General features: G+C 36.1%; 1 protein-coding gene and 1 pseudogene across 7 annotated transcripts in view; both read left to right on the plus strand.

Annotated features, from left to right (window-relative positions):
* The window catches only part of BABAM2 (BRISC and BRCA1 A complex member 2), a 602,274-nt gene that overhangs the window by 309,694 nt on the left and 265,436 nt on the right, over window positions 1–27,144 (plus strand). For all 7 annotated transcript variants that reach the window (XM_069072106.1, XM_069072105.1, XM_069072111.1 and 4 more), the window contains one exon: window positions 11,902–12,011. In XM_069072106.1, the coding sequence (XP_068928207.1) occupies window positions 11,902–12,011 (110 nt within the window). The remainder of the gene's footprint in view (window positions 1–11,901; window positions 12,012–27,144) is intronic.
* LOC138149151 (dnaJ homolog subfamily A member 1 pseudogene) lies at window positions 17,027–18,526 on the plus strand (annotated as a pseudogene).

Genomic DNA, 27,144 nt, shown 5'->3' on the forward strand with positions numbered 1-27,144 from the left:
TCCTAAGAAGAGCACCCAAAAGGCATTTTTCTCAACAAAGCTCAGTTATGCTTATTATGTTAGTTTTTCAGAACCTTTAAGGGTAAAGTTCTTACCTACATATCTTTTTTACTTTCCTGGTTTTGCTGAGAATATAGAAGACATTGTAGTTCTAGTGATACAATAGTTGCCAGAAGATAAAAAAAAAAAACAAAAAACAAAAATAAAAACACCTTAGGAAAGTCTTGAAAATTCAGAGAGAGTTATCTCTCAACTGCCTTTTTAGGCACCTTCATCAGTATTTCTTTCCATTCCTAACCCACCTTCCCTGAAATGTTTTAGTTACCCTAATTAACCACTTCATACCTTCCTCTCTTGAAACAGTTTTATATCCTATCAACAAAACTTTGGTCTTTTTCTTAGAATATAGCTTTTGGGGAGAGCTGAAGAGATAACATTTGATTAAGACATCATTTCTAGAATGATTTATTTAGAAGGACCAGAATTTTTTCCCATAGTTTATTGGTTCTACATGTCATAGGAACTGTAATTTCATTGGTATAGAGCAGGGCTGGGTAACTTGTGACCTTGAGGCCACATGTGACCCTCTAGGTCGTCAAGAGCAGCCCTTTCACTGAATCTGAGTTCGGTGAAATTTGGATTCAGTCAGAAGGCCACACTTGAGGACTTAGAGGGCTATATATGTGACCACAAATTCCCCAACCCTGGTATAAGGAAATCTCCCAGGGAGAGAGAGAGCTTCGTGTATCAGGGAAGGTTGGCACCTTCTGTTACAACTTAGTGTCTTGGAATGTTTCCTAGAGCACTTACAGTCTTAGAGCAAGATATGAAGGTCTTCCTGTCTTCAAAGTCAGTTCTCTATCCACTGAACCTAACTGCCCTTCTTATAGGTGTTTCAGTCTAAATTTATTACCAGTATACACTTCCACCGGCAGATTTCTGTATGAATAAAAACATTGATATGGTCTGTGCTTCTGATAACAATAAGCTGTAATTTTTAATACTCACATATGTAATAGCAATTGTACTCAGTAACACATTTGGAAAATTCATTTAGCTAGGCAGTAAAGTCATTGTGAAGTCAAAATTTGTTCACCTTACTATTAGCTCCTATAATTGACTTTCCCCTTGATGATGATTACCTTACTTTGGCCAAGTCTGAAAATGTATCTTTTTCTACATCTTTAAGGCCATTATTTCTGTCAAGATGTAGGTAGATGACTTCATCAATCAGAAAAGAAACACAGAATATAGAAATTCTGTGATTTATGATGGGGATGATTGAGGTTCTGAAAAAGGACGTTTACATGAAGGAAATGAAAATTACAAATTTTAGGAAAATTTCTTCTGAGAATATAGGGCAAATCAGTCCACATTCCTTTTCTAGGGTCTGTTCCTGACCTCTGATTTCACATCTTCAGTGGCCTATTAGACATCTCAAATTGGGTGTTTAATAGATATTTCAAACTTACACGTCCAAAAATGAACTTATTTTCTTTCCTTCCAAGCTTTCCCTTTTTTTCAGCTTCTCTATTCCTCTAGTTACCCAGGCAACTAACCATGGTGAATACCAGTATCATCTTCATTCACTCTCAGCTCATACATCCAATTTTTTTTGGCCAGATTATGCTGATTCCTGTATTGATCTCCTTCTTTCCACTCATATCTCAACAAACTTATCATCTCACAACTATTATTGCAAGTCTTTCTGGTGGTCTCTCTGCCTCATGTCCACTTCCACTTAGCTGCCAAACTGATCTTCCTAAAGTAAGGTCTGACCTTGTTATCTCCCCTATTCTATCCTAGTTTCCCCCAAGATCCTTCCCCTCCTAGAGAGCCATCACATATAACAAATTATATTTTTTAAAGAAAAGAAAGACAATGAAGAGGAAAAACACAACCAATCGATGCAATGAAAATAATCTGAAAACATTCACAATATTTAATACCTGTGTATCTCCAAACTCCACAAAGGGTTAGAACACTCTTCTCACTTTTCTTCATTAGAATCATGCTTGATTGTTAAGATTTCACAGCATTCATTTTAAATTTTTTACATGTGGTTCTTTCTATCTACATTGTTGTAGATCATTATGGATATTGTTTTCTTGGCCCTACTGACTTCACTCTGCATTGGTTCACATATGTTTATCACAGATACAATTTATTATAGCATAGTATATTCATATACCACAATTTATTTAGCTGTTCCTCAGTTGATGAGCATCCACTTTGTTTACAATTCTTAGCTTACAATTTCTTACAAGAAAGTTCTCCAAGAAATATTTTTATGTATATGGAGGCTTTCTTTTTATCCTTAACTTCCTTGTGATATAATATAAGCCCATTAATGAAGTCTCAGGTTCAAAGGGCATCTTTTAATTTACATATTTTTAAATGGCTTTCCAAAATGTTCTCTAGGACTTTCTATTACTAGATATTCACCTGAGGACTTAATCATGTGTCAGTGTACTAATAATAGTCAGCTATATAATGGTTCCTACTTTCCAAGGAAGAAGACTCTAGTCATTAGAAAAGTCTTCTCTTCAGTCTGAGTGTCCAGTTTTTCCATCATTACTAGGTGTCCACATTCCCCTCAGGGCATATTATTGTTTCAGTATGACCAATGAGCACTCCAGAAAGTTGTTGTTATTCAGTTATTTCAGTTGTGTCCCACTCTTCCTGACCCATTTGGGGTTTTCTTGGCAAAGAAAAAGAGTGGTTTTGCTATTTCCTTCTCCACCTCATTTTGCTTGTGAAGAACTCAACCCATCAGAGTTAATTTGGCCAACTAGCAAGTGTCTAAGACAATATTTGAACTTAAAAAGATGAGTTTTCCTGATTCCAAGCCTAGTACTCTATCCTCTACACCACTTAGCTGCTAATAATTTAGTTTTTTTACATTGTAAGTTCAGTCACTCAATTTAGAAAATCATTAACTAACAAGTTCACTCAGGAACAATTGGACTCAGAGGTTATTAGGCCCTCAGAATTTATTTATGCTAACCAAACTCATGAGACTGATTTATAAACCAAAACTCCAATCAGTGTATTTACATTGAACAACATAACTTCACTAGAGACCTGGAATACTTTTGTTAGCTGGTCAGTGTGGGAAAACCATATGATAGAAATCCCAGTAAGGAAATTGAGACCCTTTTCCATCTGGCAGATTTGGCTATTTAAGGCATTCTTCTCCTCGTTGGCTTTTTGGACGTCTTTTGCCATTTGAGTTAGTCTATTTTTTAAGGTGTTATTTTCTTCAGCATTTTTTTTTGTTCGCCTTTAGCAGGCTATTGACTTGCTTTTCATGAGCTGTTTGCATCATTTTTATTTCTTCCCAATTTTTCCTCCACTTCTCTTACTTGATTTTCAAAATCCTTCTTGAGCTCATCCATGGCCTGTAAACAGTTCATACTTTTCCTGGAAGCTTTTGATGTAGGAGTTTTGCCTTTGTTGACTTCTGGTTCCATGTTTTGATCCTTTCTGTCCCCAATTCTGTGATCTGATTGTGCTTCTTCTGCTTGCTCATCTTGCCAGCCAATTACCTGACTTTTAAATCTTTGCCATGGTAGAACTCTGCTTCCATACTGGAGAGCTTTGTCCCAAATTGCTGAGGTTTTCACAAATGTTGTCAGAGGTCTAAGGAGGGCACCCTCTCTGCAGCCACCACGAGCTCTGGCATACTGTTCACACACCCCAGGACCACCACCTAATATCATGATCTAGATCCAAGCCAGTCACAGCAAGAGCAATTACCCTCTGAATGGTCACTTGGTCCCCCCACGATCTGCAGGCCAGTATATCCTGGAGACAGCCATGTGGCAGCAGCTGCAGCCTCCACATCTCCTTCACCCCAGGGCCAGGGTCCCGACCGCCCTCTTCCATCACCCCGTTCCTATAGAGTTCCTCACTGACCACCTACTTTCTCTTTGGCATTTATGGGTTGAGAAGTCTGTAAACTGCCACAACTGCTGGTGATTCACTTTCCTGAACTCTTCTTGGCCAGTCTGGGCTTCAGGTTGGGGCCCCCTGGGGCTCAGTGTAGCTCACCACAGGATTGTGTTCGGCTCCCAGTCTGGTATGATAGATCCTTTCTGTTGGCCTGCCAGGCTGGCTTCAGCAGGAGATGTGTTTTCTCTCTGTCACTTTGTGGGTTCTGTAGCTCTAAAATTTGTTTAGAGTCATATTTTACAGGTATTGGAGGTGATTGTGGCCAGAGCTCATGGAATTTCCTGCTTCTTCTCCGCCATATTGGCTCCACCCCCAAAGTATTTTTAATTAAATGTATTTTTCATAGTATGTAAAAGTACAGTGATCATTTTGAAATTTTGTGAATTGCATTCATGGCCTACAACCTTGACTGTTAGCAAATAAAGCAATATTTGTGAAAAAATATATGAAAATCACTGTCAGCCAATTGTGAATGAATGAATGATAAAATTTTAAGTGCTTACTGTATATCAAATACTGTGTTTTATTCTGGGAATACAAATAGAAATCTATAGAGTTCCTCCTCTAAAGGAGCTTAATTTATAATTGTGGGAGATAACCACTTACAGGAGAGTTTCTGCATCAGGTTGGATGGCAGGAACTCATATTCTTTAGGGTGCTTTGGCAGGTCTAAAGCAGTGACTGGGGGTCTGGAGGGCACAGTGGCAGATAGGTCCAGTGGTTCTCCATTTTACCACAAGGATTATAATTAATGACTCTCTGCTCATCCAAGGGGGTGAATGACAATGTGGATAAAACTGTTCAGCCCAAATGCAAATGCCTAACTTTTGAAAACTTTTTTTTAAACTTGGTTTTAAAACTCAAGTTCCAGTGATTTATAAGTTTAATTGGATATTTTCCAAGTTAAACTTGTACTTTAGTTTTAAATTACTTGATAAGTTCAGGCATAATGCTTTTGAATGCTTCCTTTCTCTAAAGTTACCAATGGTCTTTTAATCACTAAATCTAATGGTCTTACTCAATCCTCATCCTTTTTGACTTCACTGTTGCCTTTAACATTGTTGATCACCCTCTTTTCCTTGATACTCTTTTCTCTAAGTTTTCATGACATTGCTCTCTCCTGGATCTCTTCCTACCTATCTTATTATTTCCTCTCAGTCTCTTTTTCTGAATTTTTGTTTAAGTTACACTTGCTAACCATGCATATCTTCCAGGGCTCTATCCTGGGCCCTCTTTTCTTCTCCCTCTATTCTATTTCCCTTGCTGATCTCATCTACTCCCATTGATTCAACTATCATCCATCTCTCTGCTAATGATTCTCAAATCTACCTATCCATCCCTAACATCTCTCCTGAAATCCAGTCTCATGTTTCCAACTGCCTCTTGGACATTTCACCCTGGTTTTCTCAAAGACATCTTAAACTCATCGTGTCTAATACTGAATTTCTTATTTTTCTCCCCAAACCCTGGTGTCTTCCTAAGTTCCTTAATATTGTTGAGGGTACCAACATCATCCCAGTCTTACAGATATTATCATTGACTCCTCCCTCTCTCATACCTATTTCTAATCGGTTGTTAAATTCTCTTGATTCTACCTTTGTAACATCTCTCCTATCTTCCTTTCCCCTTCTTACCTCTGATACTATTACCAGTCTGGTGTAGGTCCTCATTATCTCAGCCTTGAACTATTGCAATAGTTTTCTACTTAGTCTTCCTGCCTCAAGTCTCTCCCCACCCACTCTTCTGCTTTGCTGTCAGAGTGATCATCCTAAAGTATAAGTCTGACCTTGTCACCCTTCCCTCTCTCCCATTTAGTAAATTCCAGTGGCTCTTTATCCTCTTCAGGATCAAGTATAAAATCCTCTGTTTGGCTTTTAAATCTTTCCATAACTTGGCTCCTTCTTACTGCTCCAATCTTCTTATATCTTACCACTCTTTGTCCTCCCCATCCTCCCTATGCCCTGTCACCCCCCTCCAACTTACTCTTTGATCCACAGACACTGACCTTCTTGCTATTCACCCATCTAGACATTCTAGTAAATGTCAGAATCAGAATTTAAACCTTTATATATTGACTCCAGTGCTCTTTCTGTCAGAGAATGATGTATCTTTTTAAAAAATGTATATTACTGGTTTGTTTATCAACAGTTTCATACCCGTCATTTTGACTGACTAGAGCCTTTTAGTATTCCAAAAAGAATCCTTTCCTTTTTGAGGTTTTGTTTCCAGTGATTAGTTAAGTGTAATGCTTTATGAAACTTCAAATGAGAATGGGCCAGGAGAAAGAAAGAATACAAGACAATCTCAACCCTGCAGAGGCACAAAAAATGTTCTTAGATAGAGAGTCTGATCTAAGACTTTTTCTTTTAATGTGAGAGAAAGTGAGGTTGGGATATGGAAGGATAAAACTTTGCAGACTTCAGAGAAAACTTTTACCACTCATGTTGTTTTAGATATGGGAAAGGTAACCAAAGAAAGAAAAACAGTAAAAATTTGGTTTAACCATAAAAAAGTAACACATTGCAGTAATTTATGTGAATTTCTTGCTATTTTGGACTAATTACTATGTGTAAAAGAGCTGTCAGATATATTCGACAAAACTTATTTATCAAATGCCTCTTTTAGGCCAGGCACTGTGCTAAATGCTAGAAATACAAAAAAGAAAACTAAAATAATCTTCTCAAGAAGCTTACTTTGAGAGGGTTGGGGATGTAGGGATACAACATGTATACTAATAAGTAAATACTATATATATATATACACACATACATATATACACACACAGAGATATATGCATAAAATACAAAGTATCTTGGCATTAGGAAAGAGAGCACTAATAATTGGGCCGATTAGAAAAACTTATTATAATGTGGCATATGGACATATGACACATGGAAGCCTTAAAGTAAAAGATGATCTTTTCTGTATCATTGTTCCCTTTGGCAGTTTAGTGAAACCTATCTTAGAGTTATGCTTTTAAATAATAGAAGAAAATGCCAAATTTCAGCTGATTTTAAGTGAAAATAACAATGTTTTCTTCCCCATCCAAATTCACAGCCCTCCCCCCCCCACTTCTTTCCCCCCAATCTTTCCATGAACCTATTATAGATCTATGGACCCTAGCTCTAGAATAACTTTAGAACCTTTATCCCTAAGGGGTTTGGTGTGATGCATGTAGTATCCTAAAGGAAACTAGGTATTCTGTAGGCTGGAGGTGAGGGAAAACATTCCAGGCATAGGAGATGGCCTGTGCAAGGACACAGTCAGGTGACTGAATGCCCTGAAGGAGAAAGAGCAGGTAGTTCAGTTTAGCTTGAATGAGAAGTAACTAAGAAACAAGTATTTATCGAGGCCTTTTATGTACCAGGCAATTGGAATGGCAATATAATTTTGAATTTGAAGATCCCTTTGTGTTGGCAAAAGTAGCAGGTACTTAGCACTTAGTAACTGATCAAGGCTCTGTTGGGAAACAGAAGGTATGAACTCCTGTCTCCTGTTACTGATGTAACAGGAAGGGGTTGGCTGAAACAGGCTGTGTGTATATAAGGAAAAGCCCCAGAGAGGCACCGTCAAAATTTCCTTGAGACCAAGATCTGGTGGCAGAACAGCTACAGAAGAATGGAGAACTGAGTCCTGAAAACTTGTGGTGGTGGAGCTTCTTCTGAACAGTAGCCCAGAGCCTGGAGCCAGGAGCCCAGAGCCAGGAGGCCAGGAGCCAGGAGGCCAGAGCCAGGAGCTCAGGAGCCCTGGAGCCCAGGAGCCAGGAGCCCAGGTGACTAAAGCATGACTGGGATGCTGAGACTTTATTTGTTTGTGGCTTGGTTGAGCCTTGAATTCCCTGGAGCAGAAATAGTGAAGGATCTGACATGGACCGGACCCTGTGAACTTCAGTGTGGACCAGGACCTGCCCAGAGAGCTGGTCAAGGAACTGGGAGCTGTCTGCCATTGAACCCAGGTGACAGTCTGGTGAATCCAAGTAGAATCTGAGACCATGGAAGGGGAACCAGGGAATCTGAGAACAGGTCCCAAGTCAAGATGAAAAGACCTCTCCTTGGGTACTGAGTAATTATGGAATTATAGTTTACTAGTGACCTAAGGGGTGGAGGGTTTTGTGTATGATACTTAATAAGACTTTGCTGAATAAATGACTGTACTTTGAGTACTTTGAGATATTGTTACTGATAAGTGACTGATTGAGTTAATCAAGACTTTGCCCCATGAGTAGAAGACTTTGACTATATACTTTGAAACTACTGATAAGTGACTGAGTTAATCAAGTCTTTGCCCCAAGAGTGGAAGACTTTGACTGTGTACTTTGAGACTACTGATAAGTGACTGATTGAGTTAACTTAAGAGTGACTATTTTACTTTGAGACTATGTTGTGAATATTATATTGTGATTTTCTGTGATAAGTTGTAATATTGTGAATGCTGTACCTTGGTTTTCCATGGATGTTTTGCTTTTGTTGTGGAATAAATAGAGTGATCACTATCCTGAGTAATCAGAACCTTAAAAGCTATTCACAGTAGCAGTTCTCCTGGAAAGCTTCTGTGCAAGGCATTACAGCAATATGATAGGCACTGAAGATACAAAGACAAAAAAGAAAGCATCTCAGTCCTTAAGGAACTTAACATTCTGTGAGGGAAGACATCATGTAATTGAGAGGTGGGGTTTGAAATTAAAACGGTCTCATGTAAAAGATGACCCTTGAGTCTAGCTTTGAAGGTCAATATTGATTCTTAGTGGTGAGGGTGAGAAATGGGTGCATTCCAATGATGGGGAATAGCCAACGAAAAGACATGGAGGTGGGAGATAGGGTGTATCATATGTGAGAAACATCAAGATGGACAGTAAAGCTGGACCATAGAATTGCATTGTTGAAAATGACCAAAGCAGCCATCTAATTCAATCCATATATGAAAGGAACACTACTATAACATAATTAATGAGATATTATCTAGCAACTACTTTAAAACCTCTAATGAGAAAGAACCTCTCAAGATAGTCCATTCCACTTTTGGATATGTTAGGAAGTTTTTCCTGATATCTAGTTTAAACTTACCTTTTTCAGTTTTCACATTTACTACTGGTTTGTCCTCTGGAGCCAAATAGAACAAGTTTAACCTCTCCTCAACACAACTAAAATTAAAATGCTTAGACAAGAGTTATCTTCTTTGGGTATTTTTTTCTCCAAACTAAATAAATACTCCCAGTTTTATCAACTGATCCTCTTATGATACGAATTCAAGGCCTTACCCAGGTTGCCTTCCTGTGCATACTCTTCATTCTTATCAGTGTCCCTCTTAAACTGTGATGTCAAAAATGGAACCCAGTCTTCCCGAGGAAGTCCCTATTCCTGAAAACGGTGCCCCTTAATGCAACACAAAATTGCATTAGATATTTTTTGACTACCATATCACACTGCTGACCAATATTGAATTTACAGTTCACTAATATCCTCAAATCTCTTTCAAAACATCTGTCCCAACTGTTTCCCCAGTCTTATGCTGGTAAATTTTTCTTTTTGTACCCAAATGAAAGACTTTACATTTATTCCTGTTGAATTTAATCCTAATAAATCCAACCCATTGTTCTAGTCTATCAAGATTTTTTTGTTTCTATTACTTGGTATGTTAGTTATCCCTCACAGGTTTCTGTCATCTGCCAATTTGATGAGCATACAATCCTATACCTTTATCTAATTCATTGTTTAAAGAAAAGTTTAACAGGAGATAACCAAATAGGTCTCTGTGATATCCCACTGGACATCTCCTTCCAGGATAACATTGAACCATTAATAACTACTTATTGAGTGTATCTCTTCAGCTAGTTCTGAATCCATATAATCAGACAGTTCTATAGTCTACATATTTCCATCTTCTCCAAAAACTAGTACTTCCTTAAAAGTTTTGCTAAAATCTAGATAAATTATGACCATTCAATTTCCCCTATTATTAAGCTATCACTGTAGGTAGTTGAGTCTAACACTGTAAAATGTGAGGATCAAATGAAATATTTGGTTAGAAAAAAAGACACTTAGCACAATGACTGGCTTATAGTGGTCCTATATAAATGCTTATTCTTTTCCCTTTCCTTCCATAGTAGTATACATGTCAAAAAGGGGAAAGAACTTTAAATGCCAAACGAAGGAAGGAGTTTGTATTTTATTCTATAGGCAGTAAGGAGCCCCTGATGGTTCTTGAGACAGGGGATTGTATCGTTAGTCTTTTATTTTAGCAATATCATAGTGGGAGGTTTATTTTATTTGATTATAACACTAAAGTTTCTATTCTCATCCATGTTTTATGTGGTTATCTGCTTATAAATTAAAAATATTAAAAGGAACATTTATATTAGCCATGGAGATTAAGAGGAAGGGTTCATTTTGAGAAGTATTATGAAGGCATATCATTATCTATCAAAGGGAAAGGAAATGCATATTGACAAATTAATGAATAAATGAGTAGTAGCAAAGATGAGGTAAATTTAAGAAAATATAGTGTCATAGAACTCAGTAAAATTGAGTTTTGGAAAGGAGAGGGGTAGTTTTGCAATCATAGAACTACAAGGGATTTTAGAGATAATCTAGTCAATCCTCTGCCTTCTTCCTAATTTAATAGGTGAAGTTCATGGAAGTTTAATTGACTTCTTCACATTCAAAGGATAAATAGGTAGCAGAGCAAACACTTGAGCACAGTCTCTTGACTCTTGCCCCACCTAACTATGCTGTAGCCACTGTAGAATTAAATGCAACAGAGTTAAATACTGACAGAATCACTGGATTTGGCCATCTTGAGATCTTCGAAGGACTACTTTGAATACTGGATAAGGAGGATTACAAGGTTATGGGAGAAACTGGTGAGGAGCAATTAGAATTGGTTGCTAGTGACCACTTGAGAAATTTAGCTTTGTTAGAAGAAGTAGCAAGGTGTTAAATGAAGTTGATTATTTTTCCTTTTTTCTTTTAAATGTATAAATGTATACAGAGATAAAGGAGATAGTAGAGAAGCCAAGTGGGGTGGGGGGGCATACCCTATTGCTTGTAGGATAAAATACACGCTCCTTAACCTGGCTCTTGAGGATTTCTATAATGTAAATTCATTTCACAATCCTAGTTTTTTTTACTACCTTAATTCACATTATTCTCCTTAATGTGCTTTACATTCCAGTTGAAAGCTACTTTGTATTGTATTTAATCAATCACTGAAAATTTATTAAACATTTATTCAGTGCCAGGCATTGTGCTAAGCTCTTGGGGATACCAAGAAAGACAGAAAACAGTCCCTCTGTATAAGGAGCTCCCTATCTAATGGAGGAAGCAACAAGGAAACAACCACGTCAAAACAAGTTAGGTGCCAGATGAGTTGGAAATGGTCAATAGAGGGAAGAACACAGAATTAAGAGAATCGAGCAGGGCTTCCTGTAAATGATGGCATTTTAGCAGGGATTTGAAGGAAGTCAGGAAAGTACGAGGCCGAGATAAGGAATGAGAGTATTCCAGGTGTGAAGAATAGCTAGTAAAAATGCCTGGAATTCTGCTTAACTCTGTACTTATTCCCTCCATACCCAAATATCCTTGAGCACAAGCAGTGTTGCATCATTTTTCATGTTTGTATCTCCCTTATATGGCACAGAGTAACTATACATGTTTGTTGAATAAAATAATGTTAGAAAGGAAAGAACTGAATATGCAAAACCCAGATTTCTTATCATAGAGGAAAGGATTTAGAACATGAATAAATGGTTATTGAATTGGATAGATGAAGGGTTTCCACTATAGAAAGGGATGAAAAGATAGTTGTGTGAGCAAGGTTATGTTTAGAAGATGGAAAGGAAGATGCTCATGTCAAGTGGCCTTATCTCAGTAAACTATGATGTAAGATTATCAGAAATTAGATGTTATAAGAGCAACTAGCAAAGGCTATTCCATTTTCTTTTTATTTAAGGATGCAAGTGAAGATCCTGGAGAAGATGTGGCTCTCCTTTCGGTCAGTTTTGAGGACACAGAAGCTACTCAAGTTTTCCCAAAATTATACCTGTCACCACGCATTGAACAGTAAGTATCATTTGGCTGTTAATGCCTTCTTATTGTTATTCTGAAGACAGTATTATAGAAATCTTCTTGTAATGTTTTAAATGAACCATTTAAATTATCCTTTCTCTATAAATGATGCTTATCTACTTGAAAATGAGGTGTATTGGGAGTTTGGAGTAGAAAGAAAGAGTTCAAATTTGCAGTGATAGTTTGGTCAATTGTATAGGTGGATAATTTGAGACCAGGAATAGTGCCTTTAGTTGGATAGAGACAGACATAGTGCCTTTATAGGGAAGGATAGGTGGAATGCAAAAAATTGTAGTAGTAGCTCAACATTATACTTGGCACAGTAGATAAAGTGCTGGACCTGGAGTCAGGAAGACTTTTCTTCCTAAATTCAAATCCAGCATAAGACATTAGTTATGGACCATGGGAAAGTCACTTAACCCTGTTTGCCTCTGTTAAGCTTCTCTGTAGGCCCTCTTTTCTTACTAGATCATCCCTTACTTGTGTTGTTGTTCCAGTCGTTTTTTAGTTATATCTGACTCTTTGTGACCCCATTTGGGCTTTTCTTGGCAAGGATAATGGAGTGGTTTGCCATTTCCTTCTCCAATTCCTTTTACAAGTGAGGAAACAGGGCGAAGTGACTTGCCCAGGGTCACACAGTCAGTAAGTATCTGAGGTTAGATTTTAACTCAGGAAGATGAGTCTGTCACTCTATCTGTTGCTCCACCTAACTTCCTTTTACTTGCCCTCATACTCCTTATGACCCTGGCTGCCTACTTCTTGACACTCTTCATCTTATCAGTGATTTTTCTAATATGGATAGTACTCAGAATTAAACACAGTACTCCATTTTCTCTTTTATATTTGGCATCTTTGTTTTTCTTTTCTTTTTTATTAATTTTATTACATGTTAAAACAGTTTTTTAACATTTGGATTTTTTTAAGTATTGATTTCCAAATTCTCTCCTTCTCCCCCTTCCTGATTCAGTAAGCAATAAGATATAGGTTATATGTATGCAATTATGTAAAACATTTCCATCTTACTCATTTTGTCCAAGAAGAATCAAAATAAAGGTAATAAACAGCATGCTTCAGTCTATATTCATACAGTATTAGTTCTTTCTCAGGAGATGGATAACATGCTTCACAATGAGTCCTTTGGGATTGTCTTGGATAATGGTACCACTGATAATAGCTAAGTCATTCACTTTTCTTCATTGTACAACATTGCTGTTACTATAGATAACATTTTTATAGGTCTGCTTACTTCACTTTGCATCAGTTCATGTCTTTCCTGTTTGCCATTTCTTATAGCTTCCATGTTTTCCATCACAATCATATACCCCAACTTATTCAGCCATTTCTCAATTGATGGGTGTCCCCTCAATTTTTAATTTGTAGCTACCACAAAAATTGCTGCTGTAAATATTTTTGTAAATAGTTCCTTTTCCCTCTTTTTGGATATCCTTGGGATATAGACCTTGCAGTCCTGGCAATGATATTGTTGGATCAGTGGGTATGCAAAGTATTGTAACCCTTTGGGCATAGTTCCAGATTGCTCTCTAGAATGGTTGGATCAGTTCACAATTCCACCAACAGTGCATTATTGTCCCAATTTTCCCATATCCCCTCCAACATTTATAATTTTCCTTTTTTGTTATTTTAGCCAATCTGGTACGTATGAGGTGGTACGTCAGAGTTGCTTTAATTTGCAGTTCTCTCCATTTCTTTTCTGATGAGAGCAAAGTAAATACAGCAAAATTATGACTAGAGAGAGTGCCTCTCTTAATGCAGCCTAAGATTGCATTAAGTTTTTTTGCTTCCATATTTCTTTTTTGTTTCATTTTTCAAATGTTTTACTAACTTCTGATTTACATCATTAATTTCCCACAGATTTTGAGTTACAAATTTTCTCCCCGTTTTTCCCCTACCCACCACCCCAAAATAGCAACCCCACAGGATATCCCCTCTTCCAATCTGCTCTCTCCCATATCTTCTCCCATACCACCTTTGACTTTTCCTGTAAGGCATGGTGGATCTCTATGCCCCAGTGCCTGTATATCTTCTTTCCCAATTACATGTAAAATAGTATTAATAATAGTATATATATGTAAATTTTAAACATTTGATTTTAAAACTTTGAATTCCAGATTCATTCCTTTCCTCCCTTGTCACCCAACCTTACTGGGAAGATAAGCAGTTCAGTATATATCTCTTAACCTTAACTGTGAGAGCTATATGATCTTTTTCTTTTTTGATTTTCTTAAAGTATGATTTTTAATATCAAGATTGTATATCTATTTAGAATATATTGTGGAGTGTGTTATAAGATGATCTAATCCTCATTTGATCTAAACCTAATTTCTGTCAGATGGCTTTCTAATTTTCCCAGCAGTTTTTATCCAAAAGGGAGTTTTCTTCTGGTAAATTTTCCACTTTACAACATATTAGTTTTTTGAGGCTATGTTTCTGAATCTGCCTTTTCTATTCACTTGGATTGATCTATCTATTTAACCAAAAGCTAATGATTTTGATGACTGCTGCTTTATAATATAGTCTGAGGACTGGAAATGCTATTCCAGGTTTGTCTTTATTTCTTTTAGTCATTTCCTTTGATATTCTAGGTCTTTTGTTTTTTTTCAAATAAATTTTGTTATTATTTTATCATGTGCTGTAAAGTGTTCCCTTGATAATTTGATTGGAATAGCATTAAAATGTAAATTAATTTTTCTAGTATTGTTATTTTTATTATATTGGTATGGCCTACCCATGAGCACCAAATATTCCTTCAACTATTTAGCTTTATTTCTGTGAGGAGTGCTTTGTAATTGAATCTTCACTAGTCTTTGGGCTTTGTGAAATTGATCCCAAGATATTTTAGCATTTTATAGTTATTTGGATTGGGATTTTCCATTCATTTATGATATTAACCTACAGTTTTCTTTCTGTTTTATCTTTCCTTTGTTTGTATATTAGAGCTTTTGTCTCATAAAATAATTCTGTTAGTATTTTTCTCATTTTTTGATATAATTTATGAAGTATGGGTACTCACTTCTTTAAATGTTTATTAGAATTCTTCCATGAATTCATTAAGACCATGATTTTTTTTTCTTTTTTCCTTTATGGCTTGATATATTTCCTTTTCTGGGGTTGGGTTCATCTGAAAGTTTGAATATCTTACATATTTGTATAAATTCCTCTATTTTGTGTTTGCAGTTTTGTTTGTATATAATTGTGCATAATGTGGCATGGTTATTCTTTTTATCCTGGTTTTGCTGTTATTTCATCTAGCTTATTTGCTCTTTTATTGATTTAATTTTTCCGCTCTTTTTTAGTCATATGAGCTAAGGATTTATCAGTTTTACTGGTCTTTTCAAAACTTTAGATTTTAATTTTTTGATGATTCTTATGGCTTTTTGGTTTCCAACTTATCTATTTCTCCTCTAGTTTTTAATATTTCCTCTTTTGTGCTTCCTTTAGGTTTGTTTAATTAGTTCATTTTCTAATTTTTTAAAATGTATATTCAATTCATTAATCTATTTCCATTTTTATGTAATTGTATAATTATGTAATATAATTTTTCAATAAGGATATTATTTTACCCTTCTGGACTACTTCAACTGCATGCTAGAAATTTTAGTATGTTCTTTCCTCATTTTATTTTACATAGTTATTATTGTTTCTATGGTTTGTTCTTTGATACACTCATTATTTAGGATTTCATTGTTAAGTTTCCATTTGGGTCTGCATTTTTTGTTTGTGGTCTCTGAACCAATTTCTCTTTATTTCATTATGGTCCATGTGTTGCAAAAAACACACACATACACACACATTCTTTTGCTGTCCCATTTAGAAGGTGCCATAAGTTTTTAAACTTCATTTTCTCCAGAAATTTGTCCGGTTACATATTTTACCTTTTAGTTATCTTTTTGGAAATATGGAGGGGTAACTGGCATATCGGGGTGGGTTTTGATGTCAGTCTGTATTCAATTCTTGAGTTTACTAATGTAACCTTGCTTCCAGAAGTAAGTTTTAGAGTATCCACAGAAGGACAACCAAATTGTTGAAGGCCAGAGTTCATTCTGTTTAAAAATCCATCTATGGGACTGGGGATATTTATCCTGAAAAAGAGAAAATTTACTAGGCCAAATGTTCTTAACTTTCCTTTAATAGTCTGGTGAAGCTTATTTATATCTCACAATAATTTTCTTAAATAATTGACGAAGTTTCTAATTTTCAGTTAGAAGTTAGTGAAAATAAAGATGTAATTTTTCCTTTCCAAGTTTGTGGGCACTCATAAAGTCTATCAATAGACTGTACATGTCTTTTGTGACCTAGGTTAAGCTCCCCTTTCATAGTGGCTTGATGACTTTTAAGTATTTGGAGGATTGACAAATGGAGGAAGAGAGATAAAAATTACCCTACTTACCTTCAGAGTATAGAACTAGTAGCTTGTATCAAAGTTGTAATGATAAGTTTAGGCTTGATGTAAGGAAAATTTTCCTAATAATTAGACCTAGCAGAAAATAGAAGGAGCTGCCTCAGTAGGCAATTGATTCACTCTCACTGGAAATCTTTAAATAATAACTGTTTTACAAAAAGAACCTCCTAGGTGCAAAGCACTTTTACAAGTTTAGGGATAAAATAGAAAATCAACATAGTATTTATTCTGAGGAAAGTTACATTGTAATTTGTGGAGATGCATTTTAGCTGCAAGTCATAAGGAAAGACATCCATTGAATAGTAGGACAAGCACTTGCATCTTCTTTATTGTCCATTGATAAAAGCACCTAATTTTCTTATGTTGAATCATGTGACAGTGTGAGAGCTTTATTTTCTGGATTGTCAGTAGCTATGGCTGCTGAGGAATTAGGGACTGTAGCACTTGCAGAGGCAATTGTTAGCTGGCATCTACACACACATTGCTCCTGGCCCATGGCTGCAGAACTGGGCTTGAAAGTTAGTGGCCTTGGCGGAACTTTCCAGAAAACTCGGAGAGAAGCTGAGGGCAGCAGCTGCGCCGCTCCAGCTCTGCGCACAAGAACTCGCGCTCCCTCCCCCAATCTTCTCTTTCTTCCACGCGATCCCCTAACATCCCAACCGGCTTCTGGGCGGTCCCCCCACACTCTACCCCGGACGTGGGCATTTCGACACTGGGCGTACCGCGAGTGTCGCTCCCCGGCTATACAAAATGGTGAAGGAAACTACTTACTATGATGTTTTGGGGGTAAAACCCAATGCCTCCCAGGAAGAACTAAAAAAGGCATATAGAAAACTAGCCTTAAAATATCACCCAGATAAGAATCCGAATGAAGGGGAAAAGTTCAAGCAGATTTCTCAAGCTTATGAAGAGAGAATTATATGACAAAGGTGGAACACAAGCCATCAAAGAGGGTGGTTCTGGTGGTGGCTTTGGTTCTCCAATGGATATCTTTGATAATGTTTTTTGGAGGAGGTGGAAGAATGCAAAGGGAATGGAGAGGTAAAAATGTCATTCATCAGTTGTCAGTGACCTTAGAAGATTTATATAATGGTGCAAAGAGAAAACTTGCTTTGCAAAAGAATGTAATTTGTGATAAATGTGAAGGACTGGGCGGTAAGAAAGGAGCTGTAGAATGCTGTCCCAATTGCAGAGGTACTGGAATGCAAATAAGAATTCATCAGATAGGACCTGGAATGGTTCAGCAAATTCAGTCAGTTTGCATGGAATGCCAAGGACATGGGGAACGAATCAGCCCTAAAGATAGATGTAAAAGCTGTAACGGAAGGAAAATTGTTCGAGAGAAGAAGATTCTGGAGGTTCATATTGACAAGGGTATGAAAGATGGTCAGAAGATAACATTCCATGGTGAAGGTGACCAGGAGCCAGGACTTGAGCCAGGAGATATTATCATTGTTTTGGATCAGAAGGACAATGCTATATTTACATGACGTGGTGAGGACCTTTTCACATGTATGGATATCCAGTTGGTTGAAGCATTATGTGGCTTTCAGAAACCAATAACAACTCTTGATAATAGAACTATAGTCATTACTTCTCATCCTGGTCATATTGTTAAACATGGAGATATTAAATGTGTGCTGAATGAAGGTATGCCCATTTATCGCCGACCTTATGAGAAAGGAATTCTAATAATTGAGTTCAAGGTAAATTTCCCAGAGAATGGCTTTCTTTCATCAGACAAGCTATCTTTGTTGGAAAAATTACTGCCTGAAAGGAAGGAAGTAGAAGAGACTGAAGATATGGATCAGGTAGAACTGGTGGACTTTGATCCATCTCAAGAAAGAAGACGCCATTACAATGGAGAAGCTTATGAGGATGATGAGCATCATCCCAGAGGTGGGGTTCAGTGTCAAACCTCTTAATGGGGGGTGGTGCCAGTGAATACTCTTCATTGTAATGCTGGCTTTTGTATGCAGTAGTGAATGAGTGAAGGACATCTTAACACACTCACTACTAGCTATTGTTTTTGTTGTAATATTCAACTATAGTTGTGTTTTTAAAAGTTAATAAAATCAGTAATATAAAATGCTGACTTTGCAATTTATGATGTTCAGTGTGTGCAAGATAGTTAATTATTTCCTTATGGTAAAGAAGCCCCCAAGCATTTTTTCATGACTTGTACTTTTTGTTTCATTGTGTATATGCAGTGGCTTAGACTGAGGTTTGATTTTTGGTTGACTAAATGTACACAAGCATTTATAATTGTTAAGCTCTGAAATTAAAATTTTGTACTGAATTCACCATCGGAAAACTTTAATATGTTGATGTTCTGGTCTGTATGGTTTGTCAAATTGGGATTTGTTGTGATGCTTCTGCTGTATTGCTTAGGTGTTGTTTGTATATAACAAATAATTCTGATTACATGTGGTATGCCAAGGGTAAATTTAAACCCCATTCTTTAGGGAAGATGTTTTATTTACAGTTTATGATAACCCCGAATCTATGAGGGTTTAGGGTTTTAGAATGAATTTTTTTCTGTTTTGCCATTATGCTGTTATTTAAAAAAAAATGCTAGTAAAAACCAGTCCTACCTCTGGTTCTCTCCATTCACTGTAATATGGACCCCCAATACTAACTACTGTTTGGGGTTTGCTTGGTTTGGGAACTGAACAGGGGCAAAAAAGGGTAACTCTTAAATATTGATTGGGAAAGGGGTTCTTTATATTCAGTGAATGCAGGGTGACAGCCACCTAATTAAGTTAATTTTGCTATACTTAGACTTAACTAGTTTGTTTTACCAGATAACAAGCAAGAAAGGGGTTCTTTTATGTACATGCAGGATGAGAGCCACTAATTTAAGTTTGACTGTTATATTTAGGCCAACTAGCTTAATGTTTGTTTTAACTATTTTTATGCTTTATATTTTAGCTGGTTTAATGCTTGACCAGATTGCAAGCTGTAGCTGTAAATGTTTTTCGAGGTTTCAGTTTCCATAGTCAAGATCATATAAGCAATCTGTAAATAGTAGAAGCTAGGCATCTTTATAACATTGTAATTTGCAATTTATTAACAGATTTTCAGGAGAAAGTATGGAGAAATCTGCCTTGGTAAATAAAATGTTGATTTAGGATGGCATAGAGAAACTTAATATTGGGCCTATACAAGCAAAAAATCCAAAAGTACACAGAACATCTAATACAACTGCTTATAAAAAGTAAAACTACAATAAATGTAACCAATGTAACTCTAAAAAAAAAAGAAAGAAAGAAAGTTAGTGGCCTTATTTGATATTTCTGGGCTCTTGGTATCAGAGTTTTTATTTGCCTATATCACCATTTGAAAGTGGTAAAGGTAAGATGAGGGGTGTGGCTAAGGTAGTGATTGTTTAAATCTAAAACATGCTACTTCCTATCTATTTTTCAGGAAACCTTGCTGCTTTAGCTAGACCAGAGTGCCTTTTTGGTTGGTAGAAATTCATTGGCAATTAGTGTTTGACAGTAGGAATGGTTACTGGGTCACTCATTGAAATGATTTCAGAGGCTGTGCTGAAACGAAGGCTGGTTTCTGGGGGACTCTGCTATTTCTGGGGTTCATATACATACCTGCCTTCCTGTGGCAGTTGGTCAATACTTTGTAACCATACTATGTTATAGAAAGAGGTTTTTTTCTTCAGTAGGAATTGACCTAGATCAGAGGTGTCAAATTCCCAGGTGCTAGCTGAATATGGGGAACCAGATTAAAATGTAATTGGGAAATATTTAACAAAATAAATGAAAATACAATATAACATAGAAAATGTTCATTTGTGTTCTTCTGAGTCAATATGTAGCCCATCGGGATCTGTTTCTGAGGTCCCTTCTACCTCTTAAATTCTGTCTGATTTAAGAGTCAAGTCAAGTTAACAAACATTTATTAAGAGCCTGCTATATGCAGTCACTGTGCTTAGCAATAGCCATATATGGTAGGTATTTAGGGGTATGTTTGAACTGGATTGAACCAGCTTGTTAAATTTCCAGTGTGAGCATTTAAACCTTGGAAATTGGTAGATATAAGAAATTAAGACTTGATTTATTGTTTTGTTGATTGTCTAGATTTAAGATAGTGATAGTGGAAATGTTAATAATGCCAATTATACTTAAAGTGTGGCATGCATACATATTCCCCAGGAAAGCTGGTTTTTAAGCATTTACTAGCACATTGCTGTATATATTATTATTCTTACTATATAGACAAAGAAAAGAAACTGAAGCATAGAGAAATGAAACAACTTACTCAGGGTCACAGAGATAGTGACAGAATCAAAATATGAACTCAGATCATCAGACTCCAAGTCCCGTGCTTTTCTCCTCACCCTTGTTGCTTCATATAGTTTTATTTTCTTCAACCATTCTTTGTATGATAGAGTTTTGAGCCTCCTTATTATCCTGGTTGCGTACCTCTGGACAAACTATCTTGTTGAAATGTTATACCCCAAATCTAACATATAATTCTAGATATGATCTTTATAAAATAAAAATGGGGCATAAAATATAGTAGGACTCTCATCTCCTTTATTTTTTTAAATATTGAAATATTTAATATTTAAAATCATATTTAAAGAAAATATTTAAAATTTAAATGTTTAAATCCCACAGGTCTTTCAAGTCTTTATATGCAAGAGAGTATTGAGAATTAGCTTAGTTTAAATCAAGTATAAAGCCTTTAATAAAGATTTTTTTCTTAGTAATATAGCAAAGCAGTCCTTCCAACTGAAAGTAGCAGTCTTAATTTGCTCTAGATGGAGTTGGTACTTATCCGACTTGTTTGATTGAGTAGTTATGATTAAAGTACTTTAACCTTCAAACACTATGGAAACCTGTTCTTTATTACTACTGCTGCTGCTGCTGCTGCTGCTCCTACTATTCCTCATGGTAATTTTATTCCATCTAGACTTTTTAAAATTTGTTATCTTTATCTAAGCAATCATAGACCCATGATGATCAAATAAAGTAACCTTTAGGGATCTTTGTTTAAAAAACAAACAAACAAACCAATTATAATGAAAGCTTTTTTGCACTTTAAAATCTCCCTAGCCCCTTGTTGTCCTCCATAATCTTATGCTATCTTCTTTGAGACTCTCTGATTCCACTTCTGATGTCTTCACCGCTCTGCCCTAATCTTACTTCCCCACATCCCAGAAAGTGGAAGAAGGTCCTTCTAATTCCCTGCTTTCCCCCATGTAAAAGGAGAAAAATCTGCTGTCCCCAAAAGACTTCTACTGACATGGAGACTAAATTCCCCTCAAATGGGTCAATCCCTTTAAATGGAACATTTGGTAGAAAATGTGGGCAGGACTCTCTCTTGTGTATTATGATTCTATGAGGCTCTGAAATATCACATTTTTGAAGCCTACTCTTTTTGCCCAGGACAGTGGAATGGTTCTTCCTGTGTCTCTGGCAGCTAACATATGACTACAGCCCATTACATGTTTTAGATGAAATGCATGTATATAGTTTAGCAAAGAAAACCCCATTTAAGAAGAATCTCATATTCTTAATGAACAGGAAACATTTATAATATATATATGCATATTTCAGATATTATATATGTTTTCCCAAGAACCCAAATCAATTAGTCCTATTAAAGAATGAGGACATTATTTGATTTCAAAAGAAAAAAAATTACCATTGGTGAATTCTGCAAAACAGAACTTCTTTCTTTTTCTTTAGAGACTTAGTTTGAATATTAGGAGGGAGGAAAGCAATTTGATTCTACACTAGTTGAATTTTCCACTTGGCAGAAAAGCTTTAAATTATAATTACATCACCAGAGCTGGCACTAAGCATTCCCTGCCCTTCCCATCTTCTCAGACTGTTGGCAATTCCAGTGGTGAATCCAAAGGTTAAATGGGCACCAGAGACTATCCAGTCCTCTCCCTACAGAAGTGTAGGCTTCCAGCTCTTGATTGAACTGCCTTGACAGGGAGTGGCCTAAAGAAAACCAGCTCTGTGATTCCATCCTCTACTGTTCCCATCCCAGGGACAAAAACTTCAGCCCAGAGGCAATCCAGGTGGCATCTTTCATCAGACCAGTGTTTGTTTTTAGAACTTTTTGTTGTTAAGTTATAAAACCAACTTTGGAAATAAGTACTAAATATTTACCAGCCTATAAAAGTGATCATTAACCACCAGCACTATTTATGCCAGTAATACACATTTCTGATATGGCCAGCCTATTATCCTAAGTGCTTTTGTCATCTTCCTTAATATCTTGTGTGCCATCACACACATATTGATGATTTTAAACATGGAAAGTAACCAATGTGATAGCCAATGAAAGTTAAAAAGACATATTTTCCCATGTAATTTAAATGGCTAGTTGTAAGGAAAAAGCAATAAGAAGAAAACGAAAAGGTGGAGACTGGAAATCAGCTGAGATTCAGAAGAAATTTGTTTAGTACATATTTTATTGATTTATGAAACCTCTTGGAAAGGAATAAGGGAAAAGGCAATGGTCCAAGAAGGGGAAAAAGTTTTATAATGGATAGAAGAAACAATAGAATATCTAGACACCAGGTCTGTACTTACTTCTGCAGCAATAGGAACTTGGAAACTTTGTGGAATACCATTTTATTCTTTTAGCAAATGCTGGTCTATTCCTCATATTAAAAGATGCTGCTGCTATGACTCACTGTACTTTAAATTGCTTTTCGACCAATAGAAATGGGTTTCACTTAATCATGTACACTTTCCTCCATATCCCAGCTGATTGCATTTTTGCAATAACTGACCATATTCTAGATTTGCTCTTTAGCCACAAGGTGGGCTTTTTCCTTTGGGTTAAGCTAATTTTTAAGCAAAATTTTTTGTCATCGTAGGCCTTAATCCTTATTTTAATTTCTCTTTTTTATGAGACCGGACTGAAACCAGAGAATACGTAAATTTCTGAGATGTGTCCTCTTTGGAAGCTTATCTATGCAAAGACCTCCTTCCATTCAAAGGCCTATATCCCTAGAAAGGAAAAACTAGTTTTGAATTGTCAAACTTAAAAGTGTTTAGAACATCTAGGTCTGCTTCCTCTGTCATTACCCAAAAAGTTGTCAGTGTTATATAAGGAAAAGAACACTTTTGGGAGTCAAAAGACTTGGCTTTGAGTACTGATGGTGTACTAATTCACATATGCCCTTGGTCAAATCACTGAATTTCTCTTTGCTCATCTGTAAAACAAGGAGGATGGATTAGATGTTTCTAAGGTTCCTTGAAACTCTAACATTTAATTCTAGAGTTTCATCTTGCCTGTGATACTTACACATTAAGCAAATTAAATTGTCTCCCGCAGCATCAGTTTATTCATTTATCTGTAAAATGAAAGGATTGGACTAGAATCAGGGCCTGGGAACCTGTGGTCTTGAGGCTACATGTAACTTTCTAGGTCCTTGGGTGTGGCCTTTTGACTGAGTCTAAGTTTTACAGAATAAATATTTTTATTAAGGGGATTTGTTCTGTGAAGTTTGAATTCAGTCAGAGCGCCACACTTGAGGACCTAGAGGACCACATGTGGCCTCAAAGCCACAAATTTCCCACCCCTGGACTAGATAACTTCTGAGGTCCCTTCCTTCTCTGGATCTTTGATTCTGTGGTCTCATTGCCCAGTTAGAGGTGAAGGAAAATATCATTGAATCATAGGATTTAGAGCTGGAATGAGCACCTCTTTAGAGATCATCTTGTCCCAACCCTTTATGTTACAGATGGGTAAACCAAGCCTCATAGAAGTTAAGTGAGTTATATTAGAGGTCATACATGTAGTAAATAGTAAATAAAAATAGAACTGGGATTAAAAACTGTGTCCTTTGACTTCAACAGCCCTTCTACTGTACCATATTGTCACCCAAAATATCTTTTTCTTTTCTTTTAAGCTAAGTGACTAAGTGTCAGCTTGTTTGTCTTGCAAAGTCTGTTAGGGATCGAACTATATATCTTTAGAATGATTTTTAAACCAAATTCTGGACATGGTACATAAGTGTTTACTCCTATACACCTTCCCTTTATTCCTATTGTACCTACCCTAGAGCCTTTTTACTACTTGTACCCCAGTGTCATTATGCCTGAGAATAACTGTGGAACATTTCAAATATGACCTATGATCTTAAAGATAATTAAAAAGGTGACACTTATATAAAAGTCCAGTGAGGGGAAGATACCTAAATAAAAAGTATCTTTCCTTTAAGATTTTTGCCAGTGCTTGATGATATTAAAAACAGGTTAAGTCACGATAAAAATCAATGGCACAGGTTCTCAAAAGATTGTTTGTAGTGGCCAAAATCCAATGTTAAATAATAGAGATATTTAAAAAAAACCCAAAGCTGCCTCTGGCTATTTTATTCCATTAGTGAATTGTCCCAGAAAAAGTTAGGCAGAATCTGTTGGGGCTATTTTGTGTCAGGATTTCAGTAACAGAACATCATAGTAAACATAGTTTAAATTAGCCTTCCTTGGGTTTATTGAGTCAGTGAGATAATCTTATAATAAATATTGTTCTCCTGGAGGGTTTTCTTCTATGATAAATATACAGTCTTGAGTATGCTAAGACAGCCAGCTGTCAGGAGAAGATGTGTGTTTGGCTTCAGTGGAGAAGGCTCTGTGTGTTAGCCTTTGGGGACTATTCTGTTCATTTGACTAGTCTGGGAGCAGGGCCAAAGTGGCTCTTCGTGACTTAGAAAGGAATTCTGAAAAGTAAGTTCAGCAAGTTTTCATTAGTAAATTTGGCCTTTTGTCATGTCTATTCCTCACATAAGATCAAGAGCTCAGCCTCTACTTTGAAACTTTGAAAGCCTCTTTAAAAAAAAAAAGCAAAGAAAAAGGAATTTATTTGTAGAAAGAAACCAGTCAACTCTAAAATGAAGTATTTATGGAAACACTCTGTAACTCCTACCTTCCCATTCCACCAAATGGGAGGTATCTCATGTTTTTATCCAACCATCTTTTAGAAGAATTCTACACTAGAAGGTATATGCGTATAAGTATAAGTAAAAACTTAAAAGCTCTCAAATCCTTTATCTCTTCTTCCAGCCTTTTCTGCTTCCTTAAAATAGGCAGGTTGCTTATTGGAACTATATATGTCACTGTTAATTATAGACTCTATTGCTAAAAAGGCACCTTACAGGTAATCTGATATAATGTTCTCCTTTTGTAGAAGAGGAAACCAAGACCTAAATCATACAACTAGTAAATATCAAAATTTAGGATTTGGGTTCAAATCCTTTTATTCAAATCCATTGCTTTCCCCTCTTAGTAATGTTTCTTGGACTACAAGACACAAAAATGTCTACCTAGTAATTCAAGGAACTAATTTAATTTGTTTAGATTCTTATTCCATTGACACAAATAATAGCTTAATAGATGATCTTGAGATGTAGCCTCCCTTACCAAAATCATTACTGAATAGGCAACCATTTGGTAAGGACCTTAAATGTCAGATATATAATCTGTAGGTCATTGGAATAGATTAGGTACACAATTTATAATAGTAATAATCATGTTTTATAAACTCAGAGATCCAAGCTTTTGAGGCAAGAACTCACTGTGTGACAAAAATTGCTAGGAATACTAGAAAGCAGTTTAGCAGAAACTAGGTATAGACCAACATCTCACACCATAGATCAAGATAAAATCAAAATGGGTTCATGCTTTAGACATAAAGGGTGGAACAATAAACAACTTAGGAAACATGGAATAGTTTATCTCTCAGATCTATGGATAAGGAAAGAATTTAGAACCAAACAAGAGATAGACAACATTATAAGATATAAAATGTATACTTTTGATTACATTAAATTAAATAGTTTCTGCAGAAACAAAACTAGTGCAACCAAGATTAGAAAGAAAACAGAAAGCTAGAAAAATAATTTATAGCAGGTGTCTCTGATAAAGGCCTCCTTTTTTAAATATATAGAGAACTGAGTCAAATTTATAAGAATATAATTCATTCCCCAATTGACAGATACTAAAAGGATATGAATAGGCAGTTTTCAGACAAAGAAATCAAAGCTATCTATAATCTTATGGAAAAATGCTCCAAGTCACTATTGGTTAGAAAAATACAAATTAAAACAATTTTGAGATACTACCTCCCAGTTATCAGATTCACTAAAAGGAAAAGGATAAATAATTGTTATAGGGGATAAGTGAGAACTGGGACATTAATACACTGTTAGTTTTAAAATGATCCAATAATTCTGAATAGCAAGTTAGAACTATGCCCAAAGGGCTATAAAAACTGTGCATATTCTTTGACCTAGCAATACCACTACTATGTATTTATTCTAAAGAGAGAATTTTTTTTTTAAAGAGGGGGTAGGGCCTACTTGTACAAAAATTTTTGTAGCAACTCTTTTTGTGGTGGCTAAGAATTGGAAATTGAGGGTATATCCATCAACTGGGGAATATCTGAACAAGTTCTGGTGTATAATTGTAATGGAATACTATTTTGTTATAAGAAATGAAGAGCAGGATGGTTTCAGAAAATCTTGGAAAAACTTACATTTACTGATACAAATTGAGATGAGCAGAACCAGGAGAACATTGTACACAATAACAGCAATAATGTATGATGATTGACTATGAATGACTTAGCTGCTCTCAGCAATATAATGTTCCATGACACTTCCAAAGTGTCATGATAAAAAATGCTATCCACTTCCAGAGAAAGAACTAATAAAGTCTGAAT

This window comes from Petaurus breviceps, unplaced genomic scaffold (genome assembly GCF_028583685.1).
Source record: "Petaurus breviceps papuanus isolate PSGF00001 unplaced genomic scaffold, PetGlider_PUasm1.0 90845, whole genome shotgun sequence".
Taxonomy (NCBI): domain Eukaryota; kingdom Metazoa; phylum Chordata; class Mammalia; order Diprotodontia; family Petauridae; genus Petaurus; species Petaurus breviceps.